Genomic DNA, 15,187 nt, shown 5'->3' with positions numbered 1-15,187 from the left:
AGAGTGAACATAACTTTTTCCATTACATAGTTGTACCCTGATTCGATAGGAGGTTCACAGGGGAAAAGTGGTTTGCAATCCCACTTTGGTTTTGCATATTAGTCAGGTTTTGGTGTCTGGTTTTACTTATTGCCAGAGGGCAAACTCTTTTCTAGATTTCTCGCACTGATATTTTCAAATTGCAGGCTCCCTTGGTGACTATTTTTATTGTGTTTCTTTTACCAACTTTTGAGAACGTCCTTAGGCATAGAAAATTCTCTTTTAGGTGGAGAGTGTACCGTGCCCAATGGCAAAAGTCAGTTTAACATGTAAAGTGTGTCTCTTCTAAGAATGTATCTACACCATGGGCTAAATATCTGAGTATAGCTTGGTCAGAAAGTGCTAAGCTTGCTTTAACATTTAAAAACCAATTTTTAATAAGTTGATTCTGTTAATATTTTAAGTTTTAGAGAGGTTTTTATGGCATGGGAATTTTGCCTCTCTCCATTGTCAGCAGTGGAAAATAGGTTATACTGAAACAGGAAAGGGAGAGAGAATGAAAAGGAGCCATTTAAATATTCTAGCTCTTCTCACCTTGGAAAAGAGACAACTGGGTCAGGAGGAGGGAGAGTGGGATACTTTTTCTTTAAAGCAACCACTAACTTAACTGGGGAAGTGTATGCTGGGAGGTGTAGCAACTTGACCAGCAGGCTTTGTGACAGGATGCACCTATTTCACTGGGAACTTCAATCAGACAAATCAATTAATGTGTCTGTTCCTTGTGCAGATACCAGCGTGGCTGTCGTTCTCTAGCTGCCAATCTGCAGGCTCAGGGTTCAGTTGTGCAGAGTCAAATGGCAACAGTTGCTGCTAATGAAGCTGATGATGAAGAGGAGTATGACATTCCAGGAGAGATTGAAAATGTTGTAGGTGTGTAAATACTGAATAAAAATTATTCTACTGCCTGCAAATTAAACATATATTGGAAAATGACCTTAGGGCTAAGAAAGTCATGTAGGTGTCTGTGCTAAAGTGAAAAATTAGAAAGACCATAAAGTTTACGTCTCTGCAAATGATTAAAGTATACTAGATTTTTTCAAATGATTTGGATTTCAGCATCTCAAACAGAAACTCAATACTACAGCATTTGTTGTGGGGATGGGGGATGGACTTCTGAAATACAGTATGAAAGCGAGAACTTGAACCTTTCACAGATGGAAGGATGAGTTAAAATACATAGTGAAAACCAAGAAGTTATGTTAAATGAAAGCTAAAGAATTATGGTTGAAATTTTTAAGCTGTGGTAGTATCAAAGGAACAGCATTTCTTATTAGTATGTGGTCATACAGCAGGTGCTCTGTGAGCTTGCCGGTGGATGTGCTGTAAATAAATCGGCTAAAATTGCAGCAGAAGACTTTGATAACTGAATAATCTAATGAACCACTGGAAAAAGCACCATGAGCTCCAGCCTGAATCTTCCACAGTACCTGAAATTTTTGTATTGAATTCTCTTTTAGAAGATGATTTTGTCATCTTTCTTGTTTCTTTGATTTCAAGTCATACTGGTGTGAAAAAGAGTTTCTTTATATAAACTAAGAGGCAGTTATGTTAAGAGGAAAATGAATTTTGAAAGTTTTAATAAATCTTTATGTTTTTAAATGAGACTAATCTGTTTTGTTTAAAATAAATTCTCTGCAGAGCAATTGTTGGTTGGACTGAAAGACAAAGACACTATTGTCAGGTGGTCTGCAGCAAAAGGGTAGGTTTCTTATGGTTACTCTAATAATCTACAGTAAACAACTCAGAAATACAGTCTGGTGTAATCCAACATTGGTAATTTCTGTGTATTGTCAGTATTCCCAATTACTTCAAATAGCTTTAGCACAGCTGATGGTACAAAACTATGTTTGTCTGTTTGTCTGGTATGAAACTGGAAAATTTCAGATAGAATATAAATTAAAGGAAAGAAACATCTGGGTGAGACTTAATTTGAAGGGTGTAAAGTGGCATTTCTGCAAAATGTTGGGTTTTTTCTTCCCTCTTCCACTTTAAAAACTGTATTTCTCTGTTAAGTTTGCTACTGTGTAGCTTTTGCTTTAAGTTTGAGATTGTTGTTGTTGTAGGGTAATGGTGTTAAGGCAGTGTATTGTCATCTTGAAGCCAGTCAATCTTACTGTAAGCTTCCAGTTACTAGATTTTTTATAGGACTTGTATAAATGCAGTACTAATGAATCACTGTTTGCTTTTCCACCCTCCCTTTCTTCCCCCTTTTTCTATCTTCTGTAGAATTGGTAGAATAACTGGAAGACTTCCAAAAGAATTAGCAGATGACGTGATTGGGTCTCTGTTGGACTGTTTTAGGTAAAAAAATCTTATTTCACACTTTACATGCATATGAAGTAAATTTTGCTTATGAAACAGGAGGACAACAGTTAGAAAGGCAGCTCTAAAAACCTAAATTTTCTTGCCTTTCTCCCAGATTTCAGTTGTGCTGAGGGTGTTCAATAAAGGAGTTATTCCTCATCCTTCCTCTTGACCCCATTCTAAAGAAATGTGGAAGGACTGAATTTGAACTTTGGGAAAATAAAAAAAATACTCATTAACTTGTTGCTTTAAAAATTCCTGGTGTGCTCATGTCTTGAGTGTTGGATGCATCTTCAGAAGCATAGTAGAACTGGAAATGGTATTCAAAATCTGTATGTGAGGGGAGGCTAAAACATGTAGGAAAAGTGAGGGGTAAATGGGCTATAATAAAGGTTTGTGAAATTCTGAGTGGCATGGAAATGATTGCCCTACAGTAGAACGTGGCAGGTTTGGAGTAAAACAAAGATGGAGCTTATTCACAGAGCACATAGCTAAACTGTAAAAGCTTGTTACTGCAGAGTGTTGCAATATGCTTGTTCATATACTGGACCTCAGGCATGTACTGTGTCACAGAGGTTTTTGGGCTAGCTGAAGCTTTGGTTTGATCTCATATAAAATCATAGAATCAACTTTAAGATTATCAAGTTCAACCTTTACTGCAGCACTGCCAAGTGCGCCAATAAACCATGTCACTGAGGGCTTCATCTATAGCTGCTAGGATGTTCTTTTGATGTGCTTTGTTGTTGGATGTCTTGTTTCCACAGCCATGTAAAGCGTGTGAAGGACTTAATTATTAAAAAGTACTATGTGGGGGTTTTAATGTCAGATTGTTCATCAGGTCTGCATTGAGTGCTTGAGCTTTAAGATCTAAATTAGTATTTTAGAGTAGGCTAATAAAAAGAATTTCTTTATGGGCAAAAAATACTGTTAGTGTTCAGTTTGTCACTCAGATGTACTCAGTTTTAAAAAAATCTTCCTCTACTGGTTTTGAGTACAAATTAAAAATAGCAGCTCAAAGGATAACATATTAAAAAATAAATAAATAAAAAAAAGTATTAAAGTCTTAAAAACTTACAAGGAAAGTATCTGCCTTGCTGATACTTCCACTGTGCTACTGTGATTAATTTAAGAGGTGCTGCTGATCTCAATTATCCCTGGAGCTTCAAAGACCTGTACTCGCTGTGTTTTCTTTCCTTGTTTTTCAAGTCATAGGGATGAGTAATCCAACTAGTAATTGAGTGACCTGCTTTCTTCAGAAACACCTGGGAACAAATGTAGACAAGGACAAAGGGAATCTCTTCTGTACTTTTTACACTAAATATCTAGAGACCAAAATCAGAATAATTCGGTTGCTCATAAGAGGCAGTTTGTTCTATCTCTTGGGATAAAAAGAAAGGATTTCTTAAATGTAGATGGATTAAAAGACAAGACAAGGAAGAAATAAGTAATCATTTTTCACAAGTTAGTGAGACTATCAGCACAATCCCATAGGGGTCTGGATGAGCCCTGTGCTGTTCAACATACTCATGAAGATCCTGGAAAAATGTGAACAATGGGGTGAGGAAATCAACTGATGATATAAGCCTATGTTAAGTAACTAGACAGTAAATGACATGAAATACAATGTCTGATGAATGCAAACTGATGCACTTAGGGAAGAAGGCAGCTTAGTTGTAAACCAGTTATCACTACTCAGGAAAGAGATCTTGAAGACACTGATACCTCTGTCAAAATGTCAGTGGAATGCTCAGCAGCTGTCAGAAAAAAAGAAGGCAAAGGGAATGTTAGGTATTATAGAATGAGAAAACTGAATCACTGAAAAGTGATTTAACTGATGGGGATTCTTCCAAGTGGAAAGAAGAAGGACAGGGATATAGTGGAGATACATAAAATTATGATAGAAAGAGGGAAAGTGAGTAATTATAATCTTCACTCTTCCTCGTAAGGTGAGAACTGGGAAGCATCAGGAAGCACGTTTTCAGGCAATTATAATTAAACTGTGGAAGTCATTGCCACAGGATGTTATGGAAGGCAAAAGTGTAAAAGGAGTTCAAAAAGGGATTAATGGAATTAATGGAAGAGGGACCCAGCAGAGGTTATTAAGTATGACATTCTGGCTGCAACCTCTGGCTTGGGAAGTCTCTGTACAGACTGCCAAAGTGAGGAGGAGGCTAATAAGGGAATGATCCTTTGTGCTTCATCTTTGGCTAGGTCCATGTCAGAGGCAGGATGCTGGTGGAGTTGAAGCTTTGATATGGCCTAGTTTGTCTGTTCTACATTTTGTTCTTAGATTCCTATTCCTAGTTTAATACAGAATGAGCTTTTTGCATGTTTAGTCATGCAGCGTGCAACCTTTTCCCTTTTTACTCCTTTATCTGACAGTCCACCAGAAATTGTCTGCCGTTTGGGGTATTTTTGGTTGTGTTCACTACAGGTTGCTCTGGTTTGGTTGATGTTTTTTAATGGGCGGATAAGCACCAGTTTGCTCACTGCATAAGCTCATACACTGTGTTTATTGGAAACTGTCACCTGAACCTCTTTTGCTAGTTAAGGACTGTGTTTGGCACTAAATTAGTTATTCTGGGTATGTTCCGTAAATCTGTGTGTTTTGCCAGAGTACTAGAAAGTTGTTTTCCTTTTCTGGATGACTTCCAGGTTTTGTACTCTACTGATGTTCCATTTCTACTGATAAATGGGGGGTTTGCTTATTTGGTAATCTTTATAGCAGTATTTATAGTGCACAAAATAGGAAAGAAAGTACGTTCAACTTCTCATATTTTAGAAGTCTAACAGAATTTATATCACAATGCTGATATGGGGTTATGTGTCTTTTAAAATGTTAGGAATTGACCACGAAAAATGAAATCTGAAAAGGGGAGGCTGATCTTAAAAAGTTGTCTTTGTTCTAAAATTAGTTTCCAGGAAACAGACAATGCATGGCACGGTGGATGCCTGGCTCTGGCTGAATTAGGCAGAAGAGGATTGTTACTCCCTTCACGAATTTCAGATGGTGAGTTGTAGTTGCTGAATGTGAGTAAGTTCATGAATTAACAATTTATGGTATTAGACATTGAATGTGTGGCACTTGACTGGAATTTGCTCATTTACTACTGGCTGTAGTGCTGAATTCTACAGTAAAGAAATACATCTATGGGGATATTTAAGATACTTCTGCAAAAGCATTGTCCTGGGTGTGCCTTTATATGCTTAATAAATTTTTCTTTCCAAAATGAAATTAGTTTCTTGAGGTTTTCTTCTTTCTTCCTCACTCCCATATTTCTGTGTACAGTTGTATAAAAATAATACCGTTTGTTTATATCCTGTGTCAGTTAAGTGGACTGTATTAAGTAATTGATGACTAACTTGCACTCTAAAGTTAGTAACTTATGCTGTGTGTTTTTGAATAAATTTCAGAGGCCTATTTAGTGTAATTTATACATGAATGTCTAAGTTTTTAATAGGTTTTTGAAACATCAGGATGGAAAGAGAAATAACAGGGCAGAGGAATTGTTTCCTTGTGTATTCTGTATATATCAACATATATTGAAGTACAAAGATATTAATGTGAAAGCAGTAGTTTTCTGTTTAGTGATTTTGGTCTATTTTTGATAGAGTTGAAATGACAAAAGCATAACTAGCAGTACACATCCACTACTGGACACTTTTATAGCAGTATCTTCGGCTAGATGGTGGTTCTGATCTCATCTGGTAGTCCTGTGTTGAGCACAAAAGTTGAACACTGATTTTCCACAGTGTGTCAAAACTGGTGTTTCATCCTAGTAAGACAGGTTGCCAGATCATTTGTATTCTGAAGACCTGTTGACTTGTTCTAGAAGGAACTGTAAAATATGGTATTTAATACAGTTTGTTATTCTGTCTCCATGGAACGAGTTCATGTCCGATTCAGTATCTGGTTTGCATGTCAGATTTTTTGCACAGCTAGCTGTCAGTTGGTTTTCCTTTTCCAAATACTTTTGCCCTTGTATGATAAAGATGAAACAGTTAATCCCTCCTCTCTCCCCCTCCCCCCCTCCTTCTAGCAAGAATTGGAATAGCCTCATGTAATAGAATTGTTTAAATCTAAAGTGGATGTTCCGTGCAAGTTGGATGTTGTGTAGGACTACAGATGACATGAGTGAATCCTGGCTCTGCCAGTGAATTCACCTGTGCTGTGACACCATCTCTCTTCACTTTTTAGGTTGACTTTTCTATTTGTAGAATGGGGATGATGGTCGTATCCTTCACACCCTTCTTTTTCTACAGAGATGCAGTGCAAATATATTGCTGCCTTGGAAGGTCATTTTAATATACATGGGTTTATATGCAAATTTTTAATTTGTGAGACTGCACAAGATGTAGCCTTCTATTAGTGGTGTGATACTTCAATATTGGTGTATTTAATATATTAATAATGGTTTAATATTACTATCCTTTTATTTACTACTGGTGTGGAAGAATAGAAAGCTAACATAGGAGAGAACACAACCATGGCAGCAAGGTCTTTCTGGGAGAGATAAGCATAAAGATCTAAAAAATGATTTTATAGAAATTGCAAGTTTCTTAATTAAATAGGGCTAAGAATTCCAACAGTCATTGTCTAAGAAGATGGGTAAGAAGCCTAGTCAGAGGTTATCTTGGCTGAGCTGCAACTCCTTTGGTTTTCTGGTACTCAAGAATGAGTTATACAGAGGCAAAAAGATATGATACAGCAAACGATGAGTAAAAGAGGGTAGTCTGAATTTGTAGGATAGAATTTGGAAAGACTTGGACATAAAATGAGGTACAGCCACTGAAGAATATGACTGGTAATGACTAATGTATCTTCATCAGAGTCAAACCTTTATTATCATTGGGCAGATGGGCTGCAGAATAGCCATGCACACTGGACATGGTTCCTTATCCCTTTTTGCCCTTTTGCTTTAATGACCCTTATTTTAATGGGCTTTTTTTTTGGCTTAGAAAACAGTTTTGTCCTTGTTTTATCTCCTACTATGGACAGCTTCATACATCAACCGTTCTTACTGCCTTACTGTTGTAATCTGAGTTAATCAGGCTTTTTCTGTTTTCTCAGCTTGATATTCCTGCTTTTGATGCTCTAGGAAAAGCTTTCCTCTATGAAAGATTAAATTAAAGATCAGTGGTGTTATTCTTTTCTTGTTTCTTAGCTCAGAAACTTAACCCCTGTAATTTGCTGTTTAATGGTAAACTTCTTACAATGCTAGGGCTAAGCTGTTAGCTTAAACCACCATAGCACAAAAAATTAAGAAAAACAAGTACTCTGGGAACTCTGTATTGCATTGAATATAACTCAGCTTCCTGATGTGGGTTTATACCTACTAGTAGTGTTCAGGCAGGTGAGGCAGTCTCTTACCTGAGTAATGAATCAATAAGAAATACATGCCCATAGTTTTGAGTGAATAAGCTTGGGTTTGTTTTCCTTCGACTGATAATTCATACTGTGCAAATTTACATGGGGTTTGTATACAGTGGAACAGCCTTGGTTTGGTTCAACTTTTGTAGAAGCTTTGATAAGCTGGACAGCAGCTTTAGCTCCATATGGCAAACCTCAGAATTCCCTCTGCCTTGAAGTACAGCAGAGTTAATATGCATAATGAACTTCCTTCACTGAAGGAAGCTCCTTGTGTAGAGTTGATATTCCATGCCAAATTCTGCTTGTACATTGAAAATTTAGCAATTTATTTACTAACTTTTCTTCAAGATACGTGTTACAGATGGTGCAGTGAATGTGTTTGTGGTCATTAATGATGTGCCATATATTTGAAGTACAGGTCACAGATTTATTTGAAAAATTGCAAGTTTATATACACAGGTATAGAAGCAGAAAATAGTTTTAGGATGTATGTAGAAGCACATTGATAATTAGAGATACATGTATACAGAAATAAGACCTTCACCAGAAAGAGTTTGCCTCAGGTGAAATAAATTATATAAATAACCTTTTAGGCTTGGAGTTTCAAAGTTGCCCAGTGTCTGTCTAATCTCAGAGGAAGATGAGGCACCTAAATTATTTCGATCTTCAAATTTTCAGTGTTGTTTTCAGAGCAGCTCAGTTAAAGATGAACATCAACTGTGTTTGTTAGATTGGTGCAGACTTTCCTTGGTTTAACTTAAATCTCAGGCGGCATCAGCAAAACTTGCTTACACAAGGTTTGGATCAGTTTGTTTAAACTGGTGTCTGCCTCTGAGTAGCAAAATTTGGTCTATTTTTTTGTATTATGGCATAGTGGAAAAGGGCATTCATACACAAACCAATTTTTACAGTAAATTCTAAATAGCCAGGTTTAATCTTAAGCTTATTTAAACTACTGCACTGTGACATAAAATGTTTTTCAAAGAAAAAGAGACAAAAAAACCCCATTAAATGAAATTCAGCCTGACATAAGACTATGACAGTATGTAATTGAACAGTATTGTTTCTAGAGCTTAAACATCTTTTAAGAAAAGAAGTTGTAAAATTTATTTTACATTAATACAATTGCAAAACCCTTAAAGATTCATCTGATGTACTTTGGCTTTAGTAATGAATGCAAAAATTCACTCATCAAAATCTGAGCTTATACAAGGGAAGGTTCTGTTACTTAAAAATATTAATATAAAATTATGAACATTATTTACATGGGAGAGATTGAATGTATCTTGTCACGGAACCAAACCCAGTAAGAGGCGGTTTGTAGAAATTTAATGGTGTTGCTGGTAACTAGCTCCTATGACCAGAAACTCATTGGAAAGTGAAGTATTAAGATACTCTTGTTCTCTTCCTTAAAGTGAAGACTCTGCTACAGTCATTTGGCCTTACTCGTTTAGTGCCTTGCTGAGATTTTGCTGATTCTTTTTGATTTGTCCTTTTTTGTCCTTTTACTTTTTGACTGCACTGAGTATCCTGAGTATCCGAAGAATTAAGAGAAGCTTCTGTACAAGAAGCATTACTGTCCTGAGGACTCTGCCCTTCATTGTCCAGTCTAACTTTGCCTGGGCTGTATGCAGCTAGCTGACAGAGAGCTACAGCTGCAGTTTGTTTCTGTTCATCACAGCTGTCAATTATTCTTAAGTCTTGAGCTTCATTACGGTGAGCTGTGAAAGGTTTGTCACAGGCACTGTTAGTAGGGTTCTTGGGACTACATGCATCTACTCCAGAGGTTTCATTTTCATTGCTTGGAGAAGTAGCAGCACCATTATCGTGAGATGGACTGTGGAATGACGTTTTCAGGCTTACTGTGTTACAGGAATCTTTTACTGAGAGGTTCAGAGGCATGTCTTGCAATTCCAGAAAGCTCTGACTTTCTGTTTTGGATGTGGTTTTGTATGTATGCTCATGGGTAGGTCCTGTGTTTGCATCAGCCTTTTTGGAAAGATTAAGGGGAGCTACCCCTGTGTCTTCATCTGTGTTGGACAGTGAGCCTTCATTGTTATGGCATTCATTTTGTGCATGTGAATCTTCATCAGTGACGTTAATGCTGAAAGAAATGAGGAGAAAAGAGAAATCACCGTCAGTTACTTTTTTAAATTGGGGCTGAGGAAGTGGGCAGGAAGAAGAGAAAACAGTCTGGCTGGAAGTCTGACCATTTTGCTGTTTGTCCTTTAACTCCCCCCCCCGTCCCTTGCACCATCCACGTCATTGTAATGCAGGTAATTCCATGACATACACAGACACATGCATAGTGATCGTATGGGAAATACCTGATACACTTAGGGAGAATGAGTGGTCTGCTCACTATAGCATTTAGGAGTTGTACTGTGTTTTGCACCATCAGTGTAGAACAAATGATCTCAATGGCTTAAGTTTAAATGTATTTTAGGGGCATTGCATGAAATGGGTCCGTCTATCGTTGTTTGTCCCTTGTGTGCAAATCTGACAAGGATTTGCAAAGTGGTATTTATTATTTTACCTGGTAGGTGAATCTCCTCGCTCTTGCTGCGTCTGGACACTTTGAAGTGGAGTTGGTTGATCAGTGCTTTTCCTCACAGGTCGGAAAGCTGTGAAGTTTTCTTCTGGTTGCTCATACTTGCCAAGCGATGTGGAAGATGACTTGTTAGAGAGGTCAAACAAGCCTTCGCATACGTGGCTTGTCTGGGTGAAGTTGGTTGGGCTGGGTCTGCCGGGGGAGCCTGTGGCCGCACTTCCTGCAAGAGGGCTCATTTTGGCATTCTCTCTTTCATTCTGCTCATCTTTGGAATTACTTTTGGCATGCAATAATGTCATTTCTTTTTCATAATCTGCTTGTTTTTTATGTGAATTTAGAGGGTATTGTTGGGATGGGCTTAAAGAAGCTGGATACAGTAAGGTAGTTTCTTCCATTAGATGAGAATTTTGATCTCTGTTAATACCAGCTACGTGTGAAAATCTGTAAAATGCAGGATCTGTTGGCCTACAAAATCCATATGGTATTGGAGGAGTGGAATGGTATTGTTGAAACAATCGATAGTGTTCATATGCCGATGGATTTATGGGTTTTGGAAGTGGTCCTGGGTGTGGAAGAAAGTGTCTTTGATCTTGTGTGCCATAGACAGACAGAGCAGAGCTTTCACACTCTGAATTACCTGGAAGCAAGTACGGTGTGTAGATAGCCAGCCTGTGCTCATAAAAATGGGGTGAGTACTCAGGAATCATCGGTTGCATATAAGGTGAAATGGAACCAAAGCCTTTTGTGGGAGCAACTTTATGTGGAAACTCTGGGAGGAAAGGAGAACCTGCTTTCCATGGGTGACTTGGTGCATGAAACGCAGACTTGGTGTGAAAAGGTGAATTTTTGTTAGAGAGTGATATGATTTCAGATACTTCACTGGTTTCCGGGCCTTTACTATCTCTGTGTTCTCCTACAGGAACGAAAGCCGAGGGCCTGACAATGCTGTCCAAAAGGGGCTGCATGCTGATAGCACTTTCTGCTGTAGTACTGGCTGGGGTTAATTCCTTCTGAATCGCAGGTTTTTGTCCTTGAATTGCTGTGTTTGTTGCCTGGTTTTGTAATTCAACGTTTTCCTTGGCATCTTCTTTTGCAAAAGGATATTGAGGCTTTGAATCGAGGTTTGCCAGTCCATTTGTGACAGATTTAGAAGAACTTGGTTTGACTGTAGATTCAAGCTGATTGATCTGTTTGGGCTCCAAGGAACTGGTCTTTGGACACTTGATAACGCGATCCTGCTCTGATACTAAAGTAATTGAGTTTTTGCAGAGGCCATACTTCATATGGTTAAAAAGATGGGATTTCTCATTGCAAGTGAAGGGGCACTGGAAGCACTTGTACTTAAATGGCTTTCCTGGTGGTCTTGGGATGTAGTGAGGCTTCTTTGGTTTACGTTCTTTGAGAAGACTCATTTTTTTCTCTGCTTTAAGCAATTAAATGTAATGGTTCTGTAGGAAAACTTTCTTGTGGTTAGCTTTCCACAGTTTTAGCCTCTTGATGTTTCCAGTTTTTCTGGTTTCTAGAATCCTTCCCAGGTGAAGAGAGGAAGCCAACTCCTGTGGTGTCTCAGGGAAGAGGGGGTGCCGGAAACCAATACTTCTGCAACTGGTAGTGCAGGAACTGTAACATAAAGTTCAAAATTAGTGGAACATTGGAAGTAAATACAAAGTAATACATTCTTTTAACTGTATTCCCCCTCATGTCATATATGGTGTGTTGTGGTTTTGTTTTTAACAAAAATAAGCAAGCTCCAAAAACTAACCAACCAAAACAAAACCAATCCCCCAAAACAACCAAAAAGGCAAAACCCCCAAACAAATAGAAAAAGGGGCAAATCCCCCTCACCCCCCCACCCCCAGAGAAGCTGTGGCTGCCCCATCCCTGGCAGTGTTCACAATCAGGTTGGATGGGGCTTTGAACAACCTGATCCGGTGGAAGGGACCCCTGCCAATGGCATGGGGGTTGGAACTGGATGAGCTTTAAAGATCCCTTTCAACCAAACCATTGAATGATTCTATGGAAAGTGCTAGATGCCAGACTTGAGATAGACACTCATTAAACTTTGACATCCTTCTGCACCTCAGCACAGTCCCAGAGGTGGCCTAGTTTTCAGCAGTGCTCATCACCTGCCACTGCTCCCTGCTTCACTGCTTGAAGGAGTTTTCTTTGAAAACTGAAGGAACATTTATTCAGAAGATGAAAGTAGAAATCTAGGTGGAGCTGTTGAGAGAGAAGTGGAGGTGGGCAGAATGATTTTTTTGGTCCTGGCAGCGGCTGGATGTGGGGCAAGCCTGTCGGGCCGGTTGGGGAGAGACCAGAGTGAATTTCCTGCTTTGGTGCAAGGAGGGTGGAGAGGTTTGGTTGCACATGGGTAGTAGCTGACTTGGCTCTTTCCGAAACTGACCAACCCCCTCTTTTACCTTGTGTGGCATTTCCTAACAGCCTAATCTCAATGGATACCTCAAAAGTGGCCAATCTCTCGAAGGATAAAACCACACCAATTTTCTTCCTCTTCCTAATTCAATTAAGAGAAATGAGTACTGCAATATCTGACTAATGGAATCTTCTGCTTGATAAACGCATTTCACATTCCTCTGCTGTGTAGCACCTTATATTGCATATAGTTAACACAGACACAAGTGTAGTAATTCAGGGGAAAAAAAGTCTGACAGTAATTGATTTATAGGGAAGTGATGTATCTGCCTTTCTTCAGAAAAACTAAGGTTGTGGATACTTTACACAGCCTAATGATTTGCTCAGTAGATAAGTCAGGAGGGCTTGTATCAGCTTGTTCCATTATGTTCACTGATTCTGAAGGCGTGAGAAACTCTCAGAGTCAAGTTCTCATGATTTTATAGGATGTGTTATGGCAGAGATCTAAAAACTGATGATTTCATCATGAACTATAAGCATCATTATCAAAATGATGACTGTTGCAAAACCACGTACTGTATCTATTGTGTTACCCGAAACTACAGGAATACTAATTGTAAGAGTGACTGGATAGCTTGATATTTTTTATTTTTTTTCTAAAAAGAAAGTTTCTTACATAGAAGTATGAATTAGTAGTAGTATTAAAATACAAAGTTTATGAAAAGAATTCCTGGTAATTACATGCTGTGAGGCTTTAGTTAAAGTGGCATTGTTTTGCATTTCTTAAATCAGATTATTTGATAGAAAATGACATGCAACACGTTATGAAAACTGAAGGCAAAGCTACAGAATTGCTGCTTGTTTCATCAGGTATAGTAATTCTAGCAATTTGTATTAAATGTTGTTTCTGATGTCATAGAAATATTAATTCTGTTAAAATAGTAATTGTGAAGGCACCTTGAAAATTGCAAAGCTCCTCTGTAAGTAGAAAAAACAATCAAGCTTTTTCTTCAAATTAACAAATGATTAAATGTGCTATAGCTTAAAGAAAAAGGAATGTGTAGAGAAGTAGCTCTTTATCTTTCAGGTTTTAGGAAAGCTTTTTTTGTTATTTGAGTTGGATACTGATACTATAACAATGAAAAAAACCTGAATTATTGAACAGCATGTTAAAGTCTTGTCATTGGAGTCTGGTTTCAGGTAGTTGAATAAATCAAGACTCCATACAGTCTTTAAAAAATATTTTAAATAATGATAAGCCAGAATTCCTTTGAAAGATTAAGAATAATGCTTCTACTTTAAAAATAAAAATAAATTAAAATATTGAGGTGTAGGAGGGGAGGTCCAGGGAGGGAACTGGTATTTTTTCACTGCCTTAAGTGAGCTTGTTGCATTTCTTTTTGGCTAATGGTGTATAATTGCATGGACAGTTTGTAATGGACTCGGTCAAGTCAGTTTGTACCTGTTGTGCTTTATATCTTCTTGGAAGTACTTGTACTGATTATTCAGGAAAAAAAAAGATACTGTTGTCAAAACTCCTTTGCCTTCTTAGGTGAACCATTTATGATAACAGTCCGAATTTGCATTCAGGTGCAGCTCTTATAATAAAGAGATGTTAATGAGGTTTTCTTGTTCTGCTAGCTTTCCTTTGCTTAATAATGAAAATTCCTGTGTGTCCTGTTCCCCCCCACCCTGACTTTGTACTCGGTATTTAACTTTGATTCAAGTTATTCCTGTTCAACAGAGTATTAACTATCGTTTCTTAATAAGAGAAAATGCATTGCTGCAGTTTTTAATGGTAGAAATTTAGAGCATTGGTGCTGCTTTGCCATATGTACAGCAAGAGAGAATTCCAACAGGGGTTTTTAGTCATTTTTTCCTTTGTTTTGATGCAGACAGTAGAGCTCCCAGAATCTGCCGCTCTGACTTGAGAGGTGTAGAACGAGTACCTTATTTGAAGGGTATTTACCCATTCGTAAACTTAGGCTAGTGCCAGCCAGATGGACGTTCTGCTTCTCTCTTTTAACTATTTAATCCTTTTTTTTTTTTTTTCTCATGGTATAAAAATGCCAGTAATAAAATATTTCCTAACCCAGACGAGAAGGATAATTTGTCCTCCGATCTCCCGGAGTAAAACACAGGAGTATCTGGCAGAGGCACATATTTCATAATTAACAAAAATTAAAAGGATTTGATCCCACACATACGGCTGGAAAAAATATTAATGGTTTAAAATAGGTGCCACCAATTAAAACTGTCTCTATATAAATAAGGTCAGTTTCTAGAGTTGTACAATGTCTGTTTTGTGCTACCAAAATTAAAATGTAGTATTAGAAAGAAAAATCACAGTAAGTAGTGGCTTTTTTCTTAAACTTGAATGGCATAACTTGTGATAGCCTTTAAAAACGGGAAAAATATTCTTCAGTAGTAGGATGATAATTTTCTTGTGTATTTTTTTTTAGATTGAGAATTTATTTCCTTATTTCTTTTCTATTTATTGCTTTATTTTTATTTATTGCTTTATTTTTATTTATTTATTTATTTTTATT

The 15,187-nt window shown here is 37.6% G+C and overlaps 2 protein-coding genes across 2 annotated transcripts in view; one reads left to right on the top strand and one right to left on the bottom strand.

Annotated features, from left to right (window-relative positions):
* TBCD (tubulin folding cofactor D) overlaps positions 1–5,364 on the top strand; it is a 29,432-nt gene extending 24,068 nt beyond the window's left edge. The window contains exons 10-13 of the mRNA XM_010019190.1: positions 767–909; positions 1,678–1,738; positions 2,266–2,340; positions 5,259–5,364. Of these exons, the coding sequence (XP_010017492.1) occupies positions 767–909; positions 1,678–1,738; positions 2,266–2,340; positions 5,259–5,364 (385 nt within the window). The remainder of the gene's footprint in view (positions 1–766; positions 910–1,677; positions 1,739–2,265; positions 2,341–5,258) is intronic.
* A 3,736-nt stretch (positions 5,365–9,100) lies between these two features.
* On the bottom strand, positions 9,101–11,677 carry ZNF750 (zinc finger protein 750). The gene is made up of 2 exons (XM_010019180.1): positions 10,251–11,677; positions 9,101–9,818 (listed from the first exon to the last, which is right to left on the bottom strand). The coding sequence occupies exons 1-2, from the start codon at positions 11,675–11,677 to the stop codon at positions 9,101–9,103; spliced, it is 2,145 nt and encodes a 714-aa protein (XP_010017482.1).
* Between the last annotated feature and the right edge of the window lie 3,510 nt (positions 11,678–15,187).

Source organism: Nestor notabilis, unplaced genomic scaffold (genome assembly GCF_000696875.1).
Source record: "Nestor notabilis isolate BGI_N333 unplaced genomic scaffold, ASM69687v1 scaffold6240, whole genome shotgun sequence".
NCBI lineage: Eukaryota > Metazoa > Chordata > Aves > Psittaciformes > Psittacidae > Nestor > Nestor notabilis.
This window is presented reverse-complemented; position numbering and strand designations above follow the sequence as displayed.

What these genes read in the sequence shown, in the direction of transcription:
- ZNF750 (XM_010019180.1), bottom strand. Translation starts at nt 11,677, where the DNA reads ATGAGTCTTCTCAAAGAACGTAAACCAAAGAAGCCTCACTACATCCCA. An exon ending in CGAGGAGATTCACCTACCAG is followed by an intron (nt 9,819 to 10,250) that starts GTAAAATAATAA and finishes CATTTCTTTCAG; the next exon opens with CATTAACGTCACTGATGAAG.